Source organism: Diaphorina citri, unplaced genomic scaffold (genome assembly GCF_000475195.1).
Source record: "Diaphorina citri unplaced genomic scaffold, Diaci psyllid genome assembly version 1.1 scaffold277, whole genome shotgun sequence".
In the NCBI taxonomy this organism is placed as follows: domain Eukaryota; kingdom Metazoa; phylum Arthropoda; class Insecta; order Hemiptera; family Psyllidae; genus Diaphorina; species Diaphorina citri.
In genome coordinates, this window is record NW_007377713.1 from 1 (window position 1) to 22814 (window position 22814).

Sequence of the window (22814 nt, forward strand, 5' to 3'; positions counted from 1 at the left end):
GATATTATGTGGCCGGGACTAGCAAACCATTGGCTACCACGGACCCGAGGTAAGACACTAGTGATGAGGAATCTACCATTAGTAGACGTGATGGTGGTATGACCAGTGGATATTATGTGGCCGGGACTAGCAAACCATTGGCTACCACGGACCCGAGGTAAGTTCTGAAAACACTAGTGATGAGGAATCTACCAGTAGTAGACGTGATGGTGGTATGAGCAGTGGATATTATGTGCAGAAAATTTTAGAATATTTTCCGAGAGCTGCAAGTTTACGTGGCGGTGGCTAGGGCCATTCAGTTAAGAATAGTTCACTAATTATTATTGAATTTCAATCAACATATTCCAGGTTTAAATCAAATGGAGCACGCGCCCAATGGATTTCGCTGTGAGGTGTGCCATGGATATTTCGACTCCAGGGAGGGACTCAAAGAATTACTGCGCCATATGCGTACACTACACGGTATCAAATGTAACAAGGATACGCGACATCTTAGTAGTGTGTTTGATAACTTTGGTAGAATCAAGATGACGTCCTATCCAGAATATTGCGGCCCTAGTGAGTATTAGATGACTGAACGTGCTGTTTTTCTGTTTACATTTAACCGAGCACAAATCTGAAATAAGTGGGAAAAAAACATATGATTCAATATCATTCAATACAATATGACTACAAATAAAATTGGCACAAAACTAATGTAAATGCAGTTTCTTTGTGTTATTATGTCACAACTTTGGTACTCACTGCAGCATTGTAGGATTTTCCCAATATCTCAATAATTGTTTTTCTGTTTACATTTAACCGAGCACAAATCTGAACTAAGTGGGAAAAAAACATGGGATGCAATATCATTCAATACAATACCATAGGATTCAATATGACTACAAATAAAATTGGCACAAAGCTAATGAGATTCCATTAAATTAGGTACGCCAGGCTAGTTAGTGTGGAGGGTAGTACTTAGCACTTGTGACTTGTAAGCGCTAGGTCACGATTTCAATGGAGGAGTTGCAATTGGGAAAATATTATTAATAAAAGGTCGATTCCTACGTAAAAAGTTGTGAAAAATCCAAATCTGAGGTCGGGATTCAATATTATTCAATATATTACCATAGAATTCAATATGACTACAAATGAAATTGGCACAAAACTAATGAGATCTCATTAAATTAGGTACGCCAGGCTAGTTAGTGTGGAGGGTAGCACTTAGCACTTGTGACTTGTAAGCGCTAGGTCGTGATTTCAATGGAGGAGATGCAATTGGGAAATATTATTAATAAAAGGTCCATTCCTACGTATAAAGTTGTGAAAAATCCAAATCAGGGCCTCGTTTCATCAAACTATTGTATTACAAGACTTGTAATACAGGCAATTTAATTTACAAGCCAGAAGTATTCTAATCTGTGTTTTTTTTTTTGTTTTTGAGGTATTTTTTTATTTTTTAATTGTCTTTTAAAGGGTCTTCAAAGTCCCTTTCTTAATCCTTATAACTCAAGTCCACAAGGTAAGAGAACTGGTTCGTGCTGTTCTTTGTGTTGTTCGTTGATTTTGTGTTGTTTTGTTTGGTTTTTGGTTAAAATTTGTGTTCACGGTCGAAAATTAAGTGTATGGAAATTTCTGTTCGTCACACATTGGAAGCGTAGTCGCGCGACTTTGGTAGCTGAAAACCCACGCGCGACACGCTCCCAATGTGCGATGGGTCTTGAAAATTTGCAGATCCTAGAACGGTGAAAAAAATTCGTTCACTTGTTGAAACATATTGTTTAACTACAAAATTGAACTAACCGTTCGAAAGTTAACGTGAAACAGAACAACTAATAGTGGATCTCACCAATGACTTAATGAGAAACAGAACAACTAATAGTGGATCTCACCAATGACTTAATGAGAGATTTCACTAGTAGGAGAATATTTTCAATGATCCAAAAAGGAGTTTTGGATCATTTTGGACTCCCTTTTGGATTATTAAAAATTCCTTTTAGGATTATTAAAAACTCCTTTTTTGAACATTGAAAATTATCTCATCCGTGACATTTCTCATTAAGTCATTGGTGAAACCCACCATAAAAGTTGAAAACTTCGAGTTGAAAGGTTAAAACTGAAACCACTTCCTGAAAATATACTGAAACTCCACGCCCCCTCAGGGGGGCGCCCCCCCCGGTTGGGAACCCCTGCTGTAGATATATTACAGGTAGAAAAGTCACCTGGATAGAACGTGGAATATATATCAGGTCCCAGTGGATCATCAAAGTTAAATAACGTTACGAGTGGTTGGTACCCGGATGGGTGACCATGAGGACAATCACGTGCTGACTTTTACCGGTCCTACTCAGACTGGGTGAGATTCGTGTGAGGGGTCGAATGGAAGTCTCAATAAATATGTATGTATGTAGCAAATGTCGGGAACTTTGACCATTAGGCCATTTTTCCTCTCGCATCCCAATATTTCCCTACAATGTCATTGCTGGCTTCCAAGGCAGGACATAAGTTTAGGTGTGAGGAGTTCATAGGGGCATTCAAGGAACATAAAGGACAGATAGGAGAGTCTTTGATATTGATTTTAAATATAAGCATAGTTACTTACGTACAGCTAAAGAGCTACCTCTCTCATGAAGAAAAAAAAGTTACGCAGATAACCTCCTTATTCTTCATTAATTCTATTCTTGACTTATTGCTAAGAATGAACTGCTGGTTGCGTAATTTTTATTGGTTAAAACGCTGTTAGAGACTCTGTGATTGGAGGGACAACTGGTTGAAGGCCTGTCATTGGCACAAAACTAATGAGATCCCATTACATTAGGTACGCCAGGCTAGTTAGTGTGGAGGGTAGTACTTAGCACTTGTGATTTGTAAGCGCTAGGTCGCGATTTCAATGGAGGAGATGCAATTGGGGAAAATATTACTAATTAAAGGTCGATTCCTACGTAAAAAGTTGTGAAAAAACCAAATCAGGTCAAAACTCCGAAAAAGTAACTTTAAAAGGTCGAAAATTCAATTTTTAATTGCCGCTCTAATGAAAAAGTTCAAAGAGTTGGGTAATGGTAATGGTAATATAAGTACTTTTATTGAACAAAATTATATAAACATAAATATCAATTGAAAAAGCAAAATATCCAAATAACATCTCCTATCCTGTTTTCCTTCTCTCCTCGTTTTTGGGGCGACAAGACCTTCGTTGTTACAGTTGCACCTATCAAAGAGTGTTCTCTTGTATTTCTATTCTGTAAAAAGCGTTTCTTTGTTCATAAATGAAAAAAAGTAGGTACATAAATTGTAATAGCCTATTTCTAGGAGATTAATATTAAAAGAAGTGAGAGACATAAAATAAAAATGCTCACATGTTGAAATCAGAAAAAAAGAATGAATGATCATTGTTTATTTATTTTTCCAAAATATCTTTCACATTTTTAGGCTAGGGCCTGTTGTAACAACTTTAACCAAAGTTTTCGCTTATCAATTGACGTTAAAATGCGCAGAAACGCTTGCGCACAAACAAACGAAGCGGGAGTCATGAATTATGACGTCGTCGCCTACGGGAGCGTATGCCGTGACGTCAAACTTCACGATTTACCGGTATTTTTTAAATCGATTTATCTCGGGATCTAGAAGAGTCGTAGAAGAAAAAGAAAAATTCCGTTGGTCCTCATTTTTCCTGCTCTATGACTTTGAAACATCACCCAAGTATGCTCTAGAAGTCGTAGAAGAAAAAGAAAAATTCCGTTGGGCCTCATTTTTCCTGCTCTATGACTTTGAAACATCATCCAAGTAAGCGCAACCGATCTATTCGAGCCCAGGGCGTATTTTACCCTAAACAGATAAAGTTAGTTCTCCTATCCTGTCCTCCTTCTCTCCTCGCTTTTAGGGCGACAAGACCTTCGTTGTTACAGTTCCACCTATCAAAGAGTGTTCTCTTGTATTTCTATTCTGTAAAAAGCGTTTCTTTGTTCATAAATGAAAAAAAGGGGTACATAAATAAATAAACTGTTCTCTGTTTGTCCTAGTTCACGTGTGTCCGTTCTGTAGTTTACGTGCCTCCTCCAAGCGATTCCTACGCCGTCACGTGTTCAGAGCCCAGGGCGTATTTTATCCTAAACAGATAAAGTTAGTTCTCCTATCCTGTTTTCCTTCTCTCCTCGCTTTTGGGGCGACAAGACCTTCGTTGTTACAGTTGCACCTATCAAAGAGTGTTCTCTTCATCTCTTGTATTTCTATTCTGTAAAAAGCGTTTCTTTGTTCATAAATGAAAAAAAAGTAGGTACATAAAAAAATAAATGAACTGTTCTCTGTTTGTCCTAGTTCACGTGTGTCCGTTCTGTAGTTTACGTGCCTCCTCCAAGCGATTCCTACGCCGTCACGTGTTCAGAGCCCAGGGCGTATTTTACTCTAAACAGATAATGTTAGTTTTCGGAACAGCTTTCTCCTATCCTGTTTTCCTTCTCTCCTCGCTTTTAGGGCGACAAGACCTTCTTTGTTACAGTTGCACCTATGTTCTCTTGTATTTCTATTCTGTAAAAAGCGTTTCTTTGTTCATAAATGAAAAAAAAAGTAGGTACATAAATAAATGAATAAACTGTTCTCTGTTTGTCCTAGTTCACGTGTGTCCGTTCTGTAGTCTACGTGCCTCCTCCAAGCGATTCCTACGCCGTCACGTGTTCACGTTTCACGGGGATACGTGGCTACTGGACGCACCGGCGGGTCCGCTCAGTTACGCATGCGGTCAGTGTAAGCGTAGCTTCTGGCATATGCGTGAGAGAGATGTGCATGAGATGTCGGAACATGAGGACGTGAGTCCGCTCCGGTGTCATATATGTGTACGGCCGTTCCTTAGGTGAGTACCTAGTGGTTCAGTAAACGCAGGAAAAGGATCTATTTAGGGCGATGTGATCTAAAACTGTTGGCTTACCCTTAAGCTTCATTCTGTAATACATACTGTTGCATTTATGTTATTTTTATATTAAGCCCAAAAACGTTATACGGGACCAAACAGAACCGATGTACAATATGCAGTTGGGTATGCAGGGCCAAATCAAATTAATTGCACAAAAGAAATGTTAAGGGTTTATACGCGACCTGGAAAAACTGGAAAACCTGGAAAAGTCATGGAATTTGCCACCCGGTCAAAAATTAAAAATGTTCAAATTAAATATCGTTTTTTCCGAAAAACGGCCTGCGGCGCATTCCCCCTCATATTTTCTTGACGTTCTGCATATTGCATAATTTTTATTTAAATGAAGGGGTAATCTTACTGATTTTTAAGTACCTCCGCCCCCTAATATTCTGGAAAACTCATTTAAATTTTCTGGAAAAGTCATGGAATTTCATTCCGGGAAAAGCGTATAAACCCTGAATGGTATTTTGTGATTTAAACACTTTTGGCGATTTTCAGAGAATTTCTTAAAAACGGATCTCTGCGGGGTTCCAAAGGCGATGAAAACATGTCCTTTATGTTTTGAAATCTATCTGATCCACAGGAAAGTGCTGGTGAACGAACACATTCGTCTATCACATCCAGAAGAGAATGGCATGCATGGATGTGTTAATATATTCTATAATGAGTAATCTATCTCATCCACAGGAAAGTGCTGGTGAACGAGCACATCCGTCTATCACATCCAGAAGATAATCTATAATGAGTAATCTATCTCATCCACAGGAAAGTGCTGGTGAACGAACACATCCGACTATCACATCCAGAAGAGAATGGCATGCATGGATGTGTTAATATATTCTATAATGAGTAATCTATCTCATCCACAGAAAAGTGCTGGTGAACGAGCACATCCGTCTATCACATCCAGAAGAGAATGGCATGCATGGATGTGTGTCGTACAAATGTGAAGAGAATGACATGCATGGGTGTGTTAATATATTCTATAATGAGTAATCTATCTCATCCACAGGAAAGTGCTGGTGAACGAACACATCCGTCTATCACATCCAGAAGAGAATGGCATGCATGGATGTGTGTCGTACAAATGTCGGTCCTGTGATATACTACTGGCGGATTACACAAGTCTGGAGAGCCATGTCAAAACTGAACATAATCACAATACAGTGTACAGGTGTTCACATTGTGATCTGGGCCTCAAGAATATGAAGTCACTGCGGTATCATATCAAGGTAATTCAGAGTTTTACCTGATAAATCTGATTAATCATTTCTTTAAAATGAATTTTTACTTTCCTTATCCTATAGGAAGGAAAGTAATGTAATCGAATCAAAATTTCGATGGTCAGTTTTTAGTGCCAAAACACGTTTTGAGGTCCCTAGAGCCTAAATCCAAAGTTTCAGCCATTGGTCCGTGTTTTAGAGTTTTACCTGATAAATCTGATCATCATTTCTTTAGAATGAATTTTTACTTTCCTTATCCTATAGGAAGGAAAGTAATGTAATCGAATCAAAATTTCGATGGTTAGTTTTTAGTGCCAAAACACGTTTTGAGGTCCCCAGAGCCTAAATCCAAAGTTTCAGACATTGGTCCGTGTGTGTGTGTCTGTCTGTAAACAAAATATCTCGAGAACGGTAAGAGCTAGAGACTTGAAATTTGGTATGATGATGTCAACACGAAACTTATGGTTAAGATCGGTGCAACGGTTGGCGGCATTTTATCTTCCACTCAGAGATCAGAACGTAGACATTTCTTCGTCAACGAATTAGCTTCATTATTCAGAGAGGAAATACCGCTACAGTTCCAAGCATTCTGTACCCATGACTGAAATATTTTATTTAGGATCTTTAAAATTTTTTTTTTTCCCTCATACTATTTTCTATTTATTCTCCCCGGGTAGATGCAGCACGGCAAGGCGAGTCAAACGTTCGAGTGCGAGCTGTGCGGGCGAGAATCTGTACTCATGACTGAAATATTTTATTTAGGACCTTTAAAAATATTTTTTTTTCCCCTCATACTATTGTCTATTTATTCTCCCCGGGTAGATGCAGCACGGCAAGGCGAGTCAAACGTTCGAGTGCGAGCTATGCGGGCGAGTCACCTACTCGCTCCGCTCTCTCAACTCGCACCGCCGTCTCAAGCACGACTCCGCCCATCGCGCCCTGTTCAAATGTCGCCTGTGCTCGGATACCTTCGAGACCAAGGACGAACGTCAGCTGCACTATGCGAAACAACACGTGAATCAGAACCCGTTCATTTGTCCGGATTGCGGCAAGGGGTTCGCGTCGAAGTCTGGCCTCTACGGACACCGACAGGTTCATAAGGTAAAAGATCAGGTTAGTGTGTGTTGTGTGTTTTTCGTTTTTGTAGTTTTTAGTTTGCTGAGGGTCGGGTTATGATAGGGGGTCGGTGAACTCTGGAATTTACCAAGGATGCAACACGAAACTTATGGTTAAGATCGGTGCAACGGTTGGCGGTTTTCGGTGTAATTTAACAATATATCGGGAACGGTATGAGCTAGAGACTTTGAATTTGGTAAGAAGTTTACAAATGTGACAAGGATGCAACTTGAAACGTTTGGTTGAGATAAGTGCTGCGGTTGGTGGTTTTTTGACCGTTTTTTGGCGGTTTTCAGCTATACCGACCAAACGGTTAGAGATATTGTAAAAGTTTGGCTATAAGAACAAGAACACCCAAAATAAGCATCATTCAATAGGATGAGAAAAGTCGTGTGATGTTCACACCAGATTTTTGGTCCTGTTTTGGCAGAAAAAAACCCTCTTTTTCTTCAAAGAGGTTTGATAAGCAAAACTATAATAACGGAGGTTTTATCGTCCCAGAATCGAAACGAGAAGAAATACCTACAGGATAGGCAAAATCCGTTTTGAGAGCGAACCTTGAGTGTTTAGGATAATGTTTGCACCGGGCTAGAATCGAACCCGCGATCCAGCGCTTAACGCTGTCGTACTACCCTCCAAGCTAACTCGGTTGATTTCCCTCCGTTCCCCCTTTTGTGAAATCTAGATTTTTTTTCTTCTTCTTTTTATTTTTCTTCTTCTTTTTCTTTTAGTGGCAGGGTTCTCCTTGAGTTCTTCCATCCAAACACTGGTTTTTCCTTCACTGTGAGCCTCTAAGGAATGTCAGAAGGGAGCTCTTAAATGTTTCTAGACTTGTCCCTTATATTTTCCGAGTCCCTTATATTTTCACTCACGTTGTCTTCCATTCAGAGATCAGAACGTAGACACTTCTTCGTCAACGAATTAGCTTCATTATTCAGAGAGGAAATACCGCTACGGTTCCAAGCATTCTGTACCCATGACTGGTTCTACATTAAACTACTAGTAAGTTTAATTACTGGTTTATGTCTCATTATAGTCATTATTGGTGGCATCATTTTGTTTACAATTAATGATTAGTTCCTAAAACGTAGCAATGCCTATGTTATACGAAAGTTACCCTTGGATTATTTCATTTCCCTGATGTATTGTGCTGTTCTAATATTTCAGGTGGGCCTAGTCATGCCAAAGTTCACAGATGAGGAAGTACTAAATATGAGTAATCAGGAGAGAGATGAGGTGATGAGGGACTATTTCAATCAAGTCATTGAGGGCAAGATAGAGCTGGGTAAGTTGAAATTAAATTTCTAAACGGGATGCTATGTCAAGTAGCATTATAACTGGAGAATCAATTAGAATATGTAATACGAATCTTTACTTGACTAATGAAACTGAAGACGAAAGTCAAGTGAAGACAAAGCATTTCTAAATAATTCAGAATATTTCAAACCAAAACTGACCGAGTGTTTGGTCAGAGATTTGTTCAAGATTTGAGTCATATTTATATGCATGTTTTATTTGTTGTTGTTCAAACCATGGCTAAGCCCACAAATATTACGGAGCCAGCCTAGTTAGCTTGGAGGGTAGCGCGGCTGCCTTGTAAGTGTCAGGCCGAGGGTTCGATTCCCGCCCGGGGCGCATTTTATAAATCATATCCCCTCTTCCTAATCATTTCAGAAACCCAGTTCGAGTTCAAGCTCATTCAGAGGAACCGCGCCCCCGTGGACCCGGACAAGAAAGGCCTCATCGCCAAACTAAAACAGGAACAACTGCGACTAATTTGAAGGGGCAAATTGTAGGTTTCTGGGGGGAAAAAAGTTTTTTTTTTTTTTCAGCGTTAAGAGCAATTTTGCAATGAAATTACATTTCTTTCAAAAGTCACTAGATTTCGATTTCAAATCACTAAATCACTAGATTTGCCAACAATTCACTAAATTTAGTGAAAAATCACTTGTCAGTACATTTTGGCTATAGTTTTCTCAGTGGTCAGTAGAAGAATTTTAGCCTAAGGTTATGTGATTGGTCTTATTGGGCCCAGTTTCATTGTACTCGGAAAATTGCTCTTGTAATGAGCCAATGTGCTTTAGGTCATGAACATTTGCCAAACTGAAAAACGGACAGACTGTTGAGAAGAGGAAGTATGGTGAATTAAAAAATCTGTAAGAAGACCCGATCCGGCCAAAATGTTGTGAAAATAAAACATTGATTAATCTATTATTGTCAAATTTCATCGAAATTGGACAAATGGTTCTAAACGTAGTATGAACGCGCATACAAATTGATTTGAATGGAAACCTAAGGAAAAATAGCTTCGAATTGAAACCTAGAACCTACATCGTTCGTTGAAAAACTTTAACAAATATTTTCTCATTTCCAGGTGAGAAACCATACAAGTGTACCCACTGTGATAAAACATTCAGTGATAAGGGAGCGTACTCGGAAAATTGCCCCTGTAATGAGCCAATGTGCTTTAGGTCATGAACATTTGCCAAACTGAAAAACGGACAGACCGTCCAGGAAGTATGGTGAATTAAAAAATCTGTAAGAAGACCCGATCAGGCCAAAAAGGTTGTGAAAATAAAACAATAATTAATCTATTATTGTCAAATTTCATAGAAATTGGACAAATGGTTCTAAACTTAGTATGAACGCGCATACAAATTGATTTGAATGGAAACCTAAGGAAACATGGCTTCGAGTTGAAACCTAGAACCTACTTCGTTCGTTCAAAAACTTTAACAAATATTTTCTCATTTCCAGGTGAGAAACCATACAAGTGTACCCACTGTGATAAAACATTCAGTGATAAGGGAGCGTGCAATTCTCATATTAGAGTGCACACAGGTGAAGAAACATGCGCCTGTCCGTTCTGTGGTCAGACCTTCTCTAAGAAACAGGTAAGATAACCAAGGTGTCTGTTAACCCAAACAAGCATTGTCACGTTCAAAATATCTGTAAATGCATTCAGGACTTGGGCCTGTAGCACAGTGGAAGCGTAGTCGTCTGAAAAACAAACCTATGGAAACGATACAGACTTCTCACACTTGAGTCGTGCGACTTAGACACTTAGGTCTCCTAGAGTGTTTAAGTTTCAAACTCCCAATGCTTCCTGTACCTTGAGATGGATAGACATGCCTATCTCAGATCTCACGGACACAGAAACCAAAGTTTTTAAATTTCAGGTAAATTAACTTCTTATTGGTGGAAATTTTATGCTGCTCATTGTCTTTTGTTTTCAGAAATTGAAATACCATGTGAGGAAACACACGGGAGAAGGATTACTTGAATGCGACATCTGCAACAAGGTAAACAGCACAACTCTTTGTTCTAAATCTCGATAATCTACACCCGGAAAAGTCAATGTCAATTTTATTTATACAGTAAGACGAAAGGGTTACACAAGACAGCAGTGGGTAGATAGGATTAATAAAGACATCGAAAAATGCATTAGACCCTACAATCAAGCGTGTCGGCAGGCGCGCGAACGACAAGCGTGTCGAAGCGCCACACGGCCTATATTAAAACGAACTAGAGTTTCATGGTTTTTCGACATTTTCATCTCAACTTTTCTCCCACCCCTTCAACTTTAAGCAATGTAATAAACGATGAAAAGTTCACAGAAAAGAGAGGACATTGTTGATAATCGATTCATTTCTGGAACCAGGAACAACTCCTAGCTTCATATTCCAATCCGTTCACCCTTGTATTTCAGACGTTCACCAACTCGTATGCCCTGAAAGATCACAAGGCAACGCATGCGCGCTCCGCTCAGAACTTCAACTGTATCCAGTGTGGATCCGCCTTTACTGAAAACCGGTTCCTAAACCGCCATCTGTCCGTGGTTCATAGTGACATACCTTGCTTTGCCTGTCCCTTGTAAGTGTGAAAGAACCTTATTCATAGAGAACCGACTGTTGTTATATACATAATACCTTGCTTTGTCTGTCCCTTGTAAGTGTGAAAGGTCTTATTTACCAAGATCCTACTGCTGTCATATACTTACTATGAGATAGGCATGACACCTGCCTGTATCACAGTTTTGGAAGTTTTGGGGTTTAAACTTTAAACCCCTTTGGACGCACAGAAATAATATCTGACTCCTTTTGATATTACAATTATGGCTGTCAAATTAAGATGGTTTTATTTACATACTAGTTTCAAATCTGTGAAATCAAAGATGTTCTTGCTTGCATACTAACTTCAAAATGGTAAAATCAAAGATGTTTTTTCATACACACTAGTTTCAAAACAGTAAAATCAAAGATCTTTTTACAAACGTACTAACTTCAACACAATAGCTATTTCAAAGATGTTCTTACATTGTTCGTTGATTTTGCGTTGTTTTGTTTGGTTTTTGGTTAAAATTTGTGTTCACGGTCGAAAATTAAGTGTATGGAAATCTCTGTTCGTCACACATTGGAAGCGTAGTCGCGCGACTTTGGTAGCTGAAAACCCACGCGCGACACGCTCCCAGTGTGCGACGGACCTTGGAAATTTACAGATCCTAGAACGGTGAAAAAAATTCGTTCACCTGTTGAAACATATTTATTGTTTAACTACAAAATTGGACTAACTGTTCGAAAGTTAACGTGAAACAGAACAACTAATAGTGGATTTCACCAATGACTTAATGAGAGATTTCACTAGTAGGAGAATATTTTCAATGATCCAAAAAGGTTTTTGAATTTAAAAACTCCCTTTTGGATTATTAAAAATTCCTTTTTTGAACATTGAAAATTATCTCATCCGTGACATTTCTCATTAGGTCATTGGTGAAACCCACCTTAAAAGTTGAAAACTTCGAGTTAAAAGGTTAAAACTAAAACCACTTCCTGAAAATATACTAAAACAAGTATTAGACCTTGTTCCCACTGCGAGAGTAAAGGGACTTTTTAGTCCTATCTCAGCAGGATAAAAATCTATTCTATTATACTTACGAATTGGACAAATGGTTCTAAACTTAGTATGAACGCGCATACAAATTGATTTGAATGGAAACCTAAGGAAAAATAGCTTCGAATTGAAACCTAGAACCTACTTCGTTCGTTCAAAAACTTCAACAAATATTTTCTCATTTCCAGGTGAGAAACCATACAAGTGTACCCACTGTGATAAAACATTCAGTGATAAGGGAGCGTGCAATTCTGTAAAACATTAATTAATCAATTATTGTCAAATTTCATCGAAATTGGTCAAATGGTTCTAAACTTAGTATGAACGCGCATACAAATTGATTTGAATGGAAACCTAAGGAAAAGTAGCTTCGAATTGAAACCTAGAACCTACATCGTTCGTTGAAAAACTTTAACAAATATTTTCTCATTTTCAGGTGAGAAACCATACAAGTGTACCCACTGTGATAAAACATTCAGTGATAAGGGAGCGTGCAATTCTCATATTAGAGTGCACACAGGTGAAGAAACATGCGCCTGTCCGTTCTGTGGTCAGACCTTCTCTAAGAAACAGGTAAGATAACCAAGGTGTCTGTTAACCCAAACAAGCATTGTCACGTTCAAAATATATGTAAATGCATTTAGGACTTGGGCCTGTAGCACAGTGGAAGCGTAGTCGTCTGAAAAACAAACCTATGGAAATGATACACACTTCTCACACTTGAGTCGTGTGACTTAGACACTTAGGTCTCCTAGAGTGTTTAAGTTTCAAACTCCCAATGCTTCCTGTACCTTGAGATGGATAGGCATGCTTATCTCAGATCTCACACTTGAGTCGTGCGACTTAGGCACTTAGGTCTCCTAGAGTGTTTAAGTTTCAAACTCCCAATGCTTCCTGTACCTTGAGATGGATAGGCATGCTTATCTCAGATCTCACCAGGACTTGGGCCTGTAGCACAGTGGAAGCGTAGTCGTCTGAAAAACAAACCTAGGGAAACGATACAGACTTCTCACACTTGAGTCGTGCGACTTAGACACTTAAGTCTCCTAGAGTGTTTAAGTTTCAAACTCGCAATGCTTCCTGTACCTTGAAATGGATAGACATGCCTATCTCAGATCTCACGGACACCGAAACCAAAGTTTTTAAATTTCAGGTAAATCAACTTCTTATTGGTGTAAATTTTATGCTAGAACTCATTGTCTTTTGTTTTCAGAAATTGAAATACCATGTGAGGAAACACACGGGAGACAGATCTCACGGACACAGAAACCAAAGTTTTTAAATTTCAGGTAAATTAACTTCTTATTGGTGTAAATTTTATGCTAGAACTCATTGTCTTTTGTTTTCAGAAATTGAAATACCATGTGAGGAAACACACGGGAGAAGGATTACTTGAATGTGACATCTGCAACAAGGTAAACAGCACAACTCTTTGTTCTAAATCTCGATAATCTACACCCGGAAAAGTCAATGTCAATTTTATTTATACAGTAAGACGAAAGGGTTACACAAGACAGCAGTGGGTAGATAGGATTAATAAAGACATCGAAAAATGCATTAGACCCTACAATCAAGCGTGTCGGCAGGCGCGCGAACGACAAGCGTGTCGAAGCGCCGCACGGCCTATATTAACACGAACTAGAGTTTCATGGTTTTTCGACATTTTCATCTCAACTTTTCCCCCACTTGCCTTTAACTTTAAGCAATGTAATAAACGACGAAAAGTTCACAGAAAAGAGAGGACATTGTTCATAATCGATTCATTTCTGGAACCTGGAACAACTCCTAGCTTCATATTCCAATCCTTTCACCCTTGTATTTCAGACGTTCACCAACTCGTATGCCCTGAAAGATCACAAGGCAACGCATGCGCGCTCCGCTCAGAACTTCAATTGACATTTTCATCTCAACTTTTCTCCCACTTCCCTTCAACTTTAAGCAATGTAATAAACGATGAAAAGTTCACAGAAAAGAGAGGACATTGTTCATAATCGATTCATTTCTGGAACCAGGAACAACTCCTAGCTTCATATTCCAATCCGTTCACCCTTGTATTTCAGACGTTCACCAACTCGTATGCCCTGAAAGATCACAAGGCAACGCATGCGCGCTCCGCTCAGAACTTCAACTGTATCCAGTGTGGATCCGCCTTTACTGAAAACCGGTTCCTAAACCGCCATCTGTCCGTGGTTCATAGTGACATACCTTGCTTTGCCTGTCCCTTGTAAGTGTGAAAGAACCTTATTCATAGAGAACCCACTGTTGTTATATACATAATACCTTGCTTTGTAACCTTATTCATAGAGAACCGACTGTTGTTATATACATAATACCTTGCTTTGTCTGTCCCTTGTAAGTGTGAAAGGTCTTATTTACCAAGATCCTACTGCTGTCATATACTTACTATGAGATAGGCATGACACCTGCCTGTATCACAGTTTTGGAAGTTTTGGGGTTTAAACTTTAAACCCCTTTGGACGCACAGAAATAATATCTGGACTCCTTTTGATATTACAATTATAGCTGTCAAATGAAGATGGTTTCATTTACATACTAGTTTCAAATCTGTGAAATCAAAGATGTTCTTGCTTGCATACTAACTTCAAAATGGTAAAATCAAAGATGTTTTTTCGTCTTATTCTACTGCTGTCATATACTTACTATGAGATAGGCATGACACCTGTATCACAGTTTTGGAAGTTTTGGGGTTTAAACTTTAAACCCCTTTGGACGCACAGAAATAATATCTGACTCCTTTTGATATTACAATTATGGCTGTCAAATTAAGATGGTTTTATTTACATACTAGTTTCAAATCTGTGAAATCAAAGATGTTCTTGCTTGCATACTAACTTCAAAATGGTAAAATCAAAAATATTTTATTTAGGACCTTTAAAAATATTTTTTTCCCCTCATACTATTTTCTATTTATTCTCCCCGGGTAGATGCAGCACGGCAAGGCGAGTCAAACGTTCGAGTGCGAGCTGTGCGGGCGAGTCACCTACTCGCTCCGCTCTCTCAACTCGCACCGCCGTCTCAAGCACGACTCCGCCCATCGCGCCCTGTTCAAATGTCATGTTTTTTCATACACACTAGTTTCAAAACAGTAAAATCAAAGATCTTTTTACAAACGTACTAACTTCAACACAATAGCTATTTCAAAGATGTTCTTACATTTATACCAACTTCAAAACTCCATCTTTTTCTTCACAGCTGTGAGAAGATATTCTCTCACCAGAAGGCGCTGCGCACGCACATCCTGATTCACGCAGGCGTGGCCTATCTGGAGTGTGCGTCCTGTTCGATTAAGTTCGTGTCGAGGACGAGTTTACACGATCATCTGGCCGCGGAACACGCGATCTCCGTGAATCATGAGTTCTACCACGCGAGCTTTATCTCACTTGAACCAGAACAGGTGAGTGTGTGTGCAACTTGCGAGGGGTTTTTCTAGAAAATTATTTTGTTTTAGGGAGATGAGACAAGTTCAAATGAGAATTTCCCCTCCACTGAATAAACAGAGCTTTTCCCTTTAGACTTAGACTGTCTGTGTTTGTTTGTTTTGCGTAAACTTCCGAACACTCTTGATCCGATTTGAAAAAGACTTGGCCAACATGCTAAAACATGAAAAGAAAAAAAAAAAATAATAATAATAATAAATAAATAAAAAATGAGTTCGACCATTGGGAATCCTGTAAAGATCCTTTTTCCGAGTGAGTTCTACATTGAACTACTAGAGTAAGTTTAATTACTAGTTTATGTCTCATTATAGTCATTATCCCAATATTACTGGCATCATTTTGTTTACAATTAATGAATGATGAGTTCCTAAAACGTAGCAATGCCTATGTTATAGGAAAGTTACCCTTGGATTATTTCATTTCCCCTGATGCATTGTGCTGTTATAATATTTCAGGTGGGCCTAGTCATGCCAAAGTTCACAGATGAGGAAGTACTAAATATGAGTAATCAGGAGAGAGATGAGGTGATGAGGGACTATTTCAATCAAGTCATTGAGGGCAAGATAGAGCTGGGTAAGTTGAAATTAAATTTCTAAAAATATTTTCTAAACGGGATGGAAGTTAGCCACGCCCAAAACCGAGGCGCATTAAAGAGGTTGATTCAAAACGTCGACCCCACTTGAGTGGGAAAAGACGCAGTAAAAGAAGAAGAAGAAGAAGAAGAAGAATTGAGGGCAAAATAGAGCTGGGTAAGTTGAAATTAAATTTCTAAACGGGATGCTATGTCAAGTAGCATTATAACTGGAGAATCAATTAGAATTTGTAATACGAATCTTTACTTGACTAATGAAATTTAACCTAACCTAATGAAATTGAAGACGAAAGTCAAGTGAAGACAAAGCATTTCTAAATAATTCAGAATATTTCAAACCAAAACTGACCGAGTGTTTGGTCAGAGATTTTTTCTAAACGGGATGCTATGTCAAGTAGCATTATAACTGGAGAATCAATTAGAATTTGTAATACGAAACTTTACTTGACTAATGAAACTGAAGACGAAAGTCAAGTGAAGACAAAGCATTTCTAAATAATTCAGAATATTTCAAACCAAAACTGACCGAGTGTTTGGTCAGAGATTTGTTCAAGATTTGGGTCATATTTATATGCATGTTTTATTTGTTGTTGTTCAAACCATGGCTAAGCCCACAAATATTACGGAGCCACCCTAGTTACCTTGGAGGGTAGCGCGGCTGCCTTGTAAGTGTCAGGCCGCGGGTTTGATTCCCGCCCGGGGCGCATTTTATCCTGAATGGATATTGTTCGTTCTCTGAACGGCTGGTTTTCTCCTATGCTGTCTTTCTCTTCGATTTCGGGACTATAAGCAGCCACAGTTCTTTTTATCAAATCTCTTTTTTTTAATAACCAATCCCACCTAAATTTGATAATTGAAAAACATTTCACTTTGTAATGTAATGTAAATGCAGTTTCTTTGTGTTATTATGTCACAACTTTGGTGCTCACTGCAGCATTGTAGGATTTTCCCAATATCTAATAATCCTAAAATCACATGTTTACCTACCATGCTGGCACCGGTCGCTATGCGCATTTATTTCTATGTCATAGCTACTCATTTTCCTCACGAGGCTGAGTACCTCCCATGCTGGCACCGGTCGCTATGCGCATTTATACGTCATAGCTACTCATTTTCCTCACGAGGCTGAGTGGGCCCCGCAAAAGTTGTGAAAAATACAAATCTGAGGTCAAAACTCCGAAAAAATAACTGTAAAAGGTCGAAAATTCAATTTTTATTTTCCCTCAGAGTCCTGAACTCTGACGTCAGACTTCAGGAGATGCGCAGAAAAGTATGCGCACAAACATGAATTGCGCAGAAATGCATGCGCACAAACAGATTAATGTGTTGCCTGCGAGGGAGCTTTGCTTGGAACATTTGATGTGACGTCATCGCGTACGGGAGCGTATGCCGTGACGTCAGAGTTCAAGATTTACCGGAATTTTTTAATGGATTTATCTCGGGATCTAAAAGTCGTGGAAGAAAAAGAAAAGTTCCGGAATCCCTCATTTTCCCCAGCTTTTTAACTTTGAAACATCACCCAAGTAAGCGCAACTGTTCTATTGTTTTACTACTTGGATCGACTGGCTTTCTCTTATCCTGTCCTCTATCTCTCTTCCATTTCGGGATAAGAGTTCCCTCCGTCAAACTTCTTTCAGAAAAAAATATATAGGTATTTACTAAAGTAGATTTTTTTAAGGTAACTTGAACATTGCTACACATTTCTTCTTCTGTGACCAAGTTGAACTTTTTTTTTTTTCCTGATTACATCTTGATTTATGCCTCCGTTAACTTTTTCTGTTTACATAAAAAATCATAGCAAAAAAAAAAGAAAAAAAAAACTGTCTAAACTTAAACTTTGTTCCCCTGTTTCGTTTCTCATGGCCTGTTTCATTTTCGGATGTTTCACAGGAGGACTACAGCGAGGATCACGACAATTACGATGCCCCCAGCGTTCACGAAACCTCCGTCATTAATCTATCCCTACGCAACCCAAACCTCCTCCTCCTCGCTCTCTTCTATCTCTGCCTGTACAAACGCTTCCACTGGCATCTGCCCCTCCTCTTCCTCCATTTCTTCACCTCCACTCTCATGTCCACTATTCTGTCTTCGTCTAGTGGGGTTGGATGGGTTGCGTAGGGATAGATTAATGACGGAGGTTTCGTGAACGCTGGGGGCATCGTAATTGTCGTGATCCTCGCTGTAGTCCTCCTGTGAAACATCCGGCGCAACCCATCCAACCCCACTAGACGAAGACAGAATAGTGGACATGAGAGTGGAGGTGAAGAAATGGAGGAAGAGGAAGAGGAGGGGCAGATGCCAGTGGAAGCGTTTGTACAGGCGGAGATAGAAGAGAGTGAGGAGGAGGAGGAGAGGGAGGTAAAAACAGAAGATGAGTGAAAGAGAGAAGAGAGGAAGAAGAAATGTGTAGCAATGTTCAAGTTACCTTAAAAAAATCTACTTTAGTAAATACCTATATATTTTTTTCTGAAAGAAGTTTGATAGAGGGAACTGTAACAGCGGAGGTCTTATCCCGAAATGGATGAGAGATAGAGGACAGGATAAGAGAAAGCCAATGGATCCAAGTAGTAAAACAATAGAACAGTTGCGCTTACTTGGGTGATGTTTCAAAGTTAAAAAGCTGGGAAAATGAGGGATTCCGGAACTTTTCTTTTTTCTTCTACGACTTCTAGATCCCGAGATAAATCCATTAAAAAATTCCGGTAAATCTTGAACTCTGACGTCACGCTGCATACGCTCCCGTACGCGATGACGTCACATCAAATGTCCCAAGCAAAGCTCCCTCGCAGGCAACACATTAATCTGTTTGTGCGCATGCATTTCTGTGCAATTCATGTTTGTGCGCATACGTTTCTGCGCATCTCCTGAAGTCTGACGTGGAAAATAAAAATTGAATATTCGACCTTTTACAGTTATTTTTTCGGAGTTTTGACCTCAGATTTGGATTTTTCACAACTTTTTTCATAGAAATCGACACGTTTTAATCATAAATTTTACCCAAATGCAACTGCTCCATTAGATAATTTATAATACCTAATGGAAACAATGGTTCAATAAAAGTATGCCAGATCTTCTCCAAGCAGCCCATAACAAGAATGAACTGCCAACGTTCTAGAGAAATGGCACGAAAAGAAGAAGAATGGGCATTTTGACAATCGATTTTTTTTTCTTTGAATGAGGCCTCCAGTGTCCAGTCTTACGGATTAGGCTGTGGAGGCTAGATACTGTTAGATACAGCCTTTTCATCCAAGACGAGTTTTTGAAATTCCTTTTTATATTTTTTTTGTAGAATATTTCTCTACTTCTGTATTTACTTTACCTTTGGTCGAGACAGACAATCTCTAATCAATTCACATTTTGACAAAGTGACATCTGCACCATTTCCAACATTGCACATTCCAAAATGCCAGCCGGGTCAAGGTAAGTTGTACCGTAGCATGAAATATTTGATGTTATATTAACGCAATAGATTTGTATCATGCATGTCTTTTCTGTTTTGCTTTGTGCATTCTTTCGGGAGAAACTGCATTTACATTACAAAAAGACTTGGCCAACATGCTAAAACATAAAAAAAAATCTCATTAAAATTTGAGCCCGACCATTGGGAATCCTGTAAAGATCCTTTTTCCGAGTGAGTTCTACATTGAACTACTAGTAAGTTTAATTACTGGTTTATGTCTCATTATAGTCATTGTCCCAATATTACTGGTTTAGCCAACACCTGAGAGCAGCCTAAGACGCGTTTCGTTCTTATTTGAACTCATCAGTTAGACATAGCTCTCAGGTGCTGGCCAAGTTAACGCATTAGATTTGTATCATGCATGTCTTTTCTGTTTTGCTTTGTGCATTCTTTTGGGAGTATTCCTCTCTTGATAATTCACCAAATATTTTTTTTCTCCTTGTTGGATTCAATCAACTTTATTTAAGCTTAGGGGAAAGCTCAGTAAAGTCAAACATTCCTGAGACTACAGAGACAATCCTCTGACTTTCTGTGTGACTGTGTGTATGTAAACACACAGCAGTCTCTTTTCTGCATGGGAAACGTGTGTTAGTAGCAGTACATGATTCTGTGTTGAGTGTTGTTGTGAGCGCCACAGTACTCCCCCCCAAGTGACAGCGTTAGTCACTAATTAAGCAGCGTGCAGCGAGGCAGGGCTGGGAGTATTCCTCTCTTGATAATTCACCTAATATTTTTTTTCTCCTTGTTGGATTCAATCAACTTTATTTAAGCTTAGGGGAAAGCTCAGTAAAGCCAAACATTCCTGAGACTACAGAGACATTCCTCTAACTTTCTGTGTGACTGTAATCACACAGCAGTCACTTTTCTGCATGGGAAACGTGTGTTAGTAGCAGTACATGATCAATCACAGTTTTATTTTATGTTAATTGAATTCCAGTTAGGATCAAGAAAATAAAAATGATCAAAAAATTAGGAAACATTGCTTCCTTCAAAGGTTAGAACTAGAACAGCAGTGTGCTAAGCAATATATTTTGAGAGATTCACTCCATGAAAGAAGACAAATTTTATTGTAACCCCTTCTGTAGCAAAAGGGTTGAGGAATTAAAAATAATTAGACCTGACTGTTACCTAGCTCAGATAGGATAGGGACCTTGGTTTAGGGCCATATTTATGAACAAAATACTGGCTTTCAAGCTGCACTGAATCATCATTCCCAAACATCTGATTAAAGATCAGTCAGATCTGATTCTGACTTGAGAGCAAGTATTTTTGTTAATAAAATGGGGTGTTGGACATTAACCTTTGAGCTGTAAGGTGTAACCCACAGGTTGAACAACCCTAGGCGGGAGCAGTAGAGCCATCTTTTTAGTGTTAGGATTATTCCAAAAAAAAAAGATAGGTACTTTGGACTTTTAATTTTTCCTTGAGACTTACCCAAAATCAATCCAAGACCCTAGAGATTATCAAAGCATTTGTTCAGTAGATTTCTTGTTCTGATAAGTACCTACTTTGGACTTTTGATTTTTCCTTGAGACTTACCCAAAATCAATCCAAGACCCTAGAGATTATCAAAGCATTTGTTCAGTAGATTTCTTGTTCTTTTTCTGATGTCAACTAATAAAAACACGTTCTATCTACAGGGCCCCTAACAGCCCTGTTAAGCCTCTACCTTCAAATCAAGTGGAACTTAACAGGCTGCTAGCTTAACCTAACCAGCCTTCTATGGGCTGAAAAAATGTTGGTGAAATCCACACAAGTACAAAAGTACACTACTTAAGGCTGGATTTCACCAATATTTTTTCTGCCTCTTGAAGGCCTGCTGACAGCTCTTGTTCTTTTTCTGATGTCAACTAATAAAAACACGTTTTATCACAGGGCAAGTTTTTTAGCCCCCTAACAGCCCTGTTAAGTCTATACCTTCAAATCAAGTGGAACTTAACAGGCTGCTAGCTTAACCTAACCAGCTGAAAAAATATTAGCTGAAAAAATATGGGCTGAAAAAATATTGGTGAAATCCACACAAGTACAAAAGTACACTACTTAAGGCTGGATTTCACCAATATATTTTCTCCCTCTTGAAGGCCTGCTGACAGGCTGTTAAGTTTAATTGAATTGTAGGTTTAGGCTTTACTGCTATAGGCTTAACAGGGTTGTTGAGCTGTTAGGTGCTATAAAGTAATACTTACATATAACTTGCTGAGAATTGATTATGCTTAAACAGATCTTATCTCTTTCCTTCCTTCCTTTCTTTCTATTTATTTGCCATCTTTATCTTGTTTATTGTTATTTTCATGCTGTTAGGTGCTATAAAGTAATACTTACATATAACTTGCTGAGAAATGATTATGCTTAAACAGATCTTATCTCTTTCCTTCCTTCCTTTCTTTCTATTTATTTGCCATCTTTATCTTGTTTATTGTTATTTTCAGCAGGGTTGTTGAGCTGTTAGGTGCTATAAAGTACTTTTTTTATTTTATTTAAATAAACGGGAACTACCCATTGTTTTACAAAGGTCCCTATCTTAAGACTAAGTTCTTATATGCTAGATTTAAAAAACAAAAATACAAATAACTTGCTGAGAAATGATCATGCCCAAACAGATCTTATCTCTTTCCTTCCTTCCTTCCTTCCTCGTTCTATTTATTTGCCATCTTTATCTTGTTTATTGTTATTTTCATAGCTCAGAACACTGTTTTCTTCTTCATATTGTCTTGAAGCCACACTAACCTCTCTATTAAAATCAATCCCTCTTTTGGACCTAAATTAACGTCTCAGCTTAACTCCATATACAAAAAGCCCAATATGAGGCTTAGGTGTAGGGCAAAACAGCCCTAAAGGATTGGTCTTCCTAGGCCAGCCACTCACTATCAGGTAGACCTGACAGGTACACCTGATCAGATCCGCCTGTTAAGTCTAGCTGATAGTGAGTGTGCTCATCAGGTATCAGGTAGACCTGATCAGGTGTACATGTCAGGTCTACTTACCTGATGGTAAGTGGCTGGCCTTATGGCAAACTTTTTAATTTCTTCCTTGCTCCTGTAGACCTGACAGGTACACCTGACCAGATCCGCCTGTCAAGTCTAGCTGATAGTGAGTGTGCTCATCAGGTATCAGGTGGACCTGATCAGGTGTACATGTCAGGTCTACTTACCTGATGGTAAGTGGCTGGCCTTATGGCAAACTTTTT

The 22814-nt window shown here is 38.8% G+C and overlaps 2 protein-coding genes across 2 annotated transcripts in view; both read left to right on the forward strand.

The window, feature by feature from the left end:
• Window positions 1–328: 328 nt before the first annotated feature.
• Window positions 329–18654, forward strand: LOC103506959 (zinc finger protein 665-like). Its single transcript, XM_026821934.1, has 19 exons — window positions 329–558; window positions 4591–4828; window positions 5901–6120; window positions 6934–7224; window positions 8116–8229; window positions 8395–8512; window positions 8902–8964; window positions 9602–9670; window positions 9985–10121; window positions 10464–10529; window positions 10937–11093; window positions 12306–12362; window positions 12554–12690; window positions 13467–13532; window positions 14178–14341; window positions 15331–15532; window positions 16031–16148; window positions 17978–18138; window positions 18379–18654. Exons 1-19 carry the CDS (start codon window positions 360–362, stop codon window positions 18544–18546), a joined length of 2745 nt encoding a protein of 914 aa, XP_026677735.1. The 5' UTR covers window positions 329–359; the 3' UTR covers window positions 18547–18654.
• An 826-nt stretch (window positions 18655–19480) lies between these two features.
• LOC103506960 (serine/threonine-protein kinase Tao) overlaps window positions 19481–22814 on the forward strand; it is a 34114-nt gene continuing 30780 nt past the window's right edge. The window contains exon 1 of the mRNA XM_026821930.1: window positions 19481–19587. Within this exon, the coding sequence (XP_026677731.1) occupies window positions 19571–19587 (17 nt within the window). The 5' untranslated portion in view covers window positions 19481–19570. The remainder of the gene's footprint in view (window positions 19588–22814) is intronic.

What these genes read in the sequence shown, in the direction of transcription:
- LOC103506959 (XM_026821934.1), top strand. Translation starts at nt 360, where the DNA reads ATGGAGCACGCGCCCAATGGATTTCGCTGTGAGGTGTGCCATGGATAT. An exon ending in CACTGCGGTATCATATCAAG is followed by an intron (nt 6,121 to 6,933) that starts GTAATTCAGAGT and finishes CTCCCCGGGTAG; the next exon opens with ATGCAGCACGGCAAGGCGAG. An exon ending in AGACCTTCTCTAAGAAACAG is followed by an intron (nt 12,691 to 13,466) that starts GTAAGATAACCA and finishes TTTTGTTTTCAG; the next exon opens with AAATTGAAATACCATGTGAG.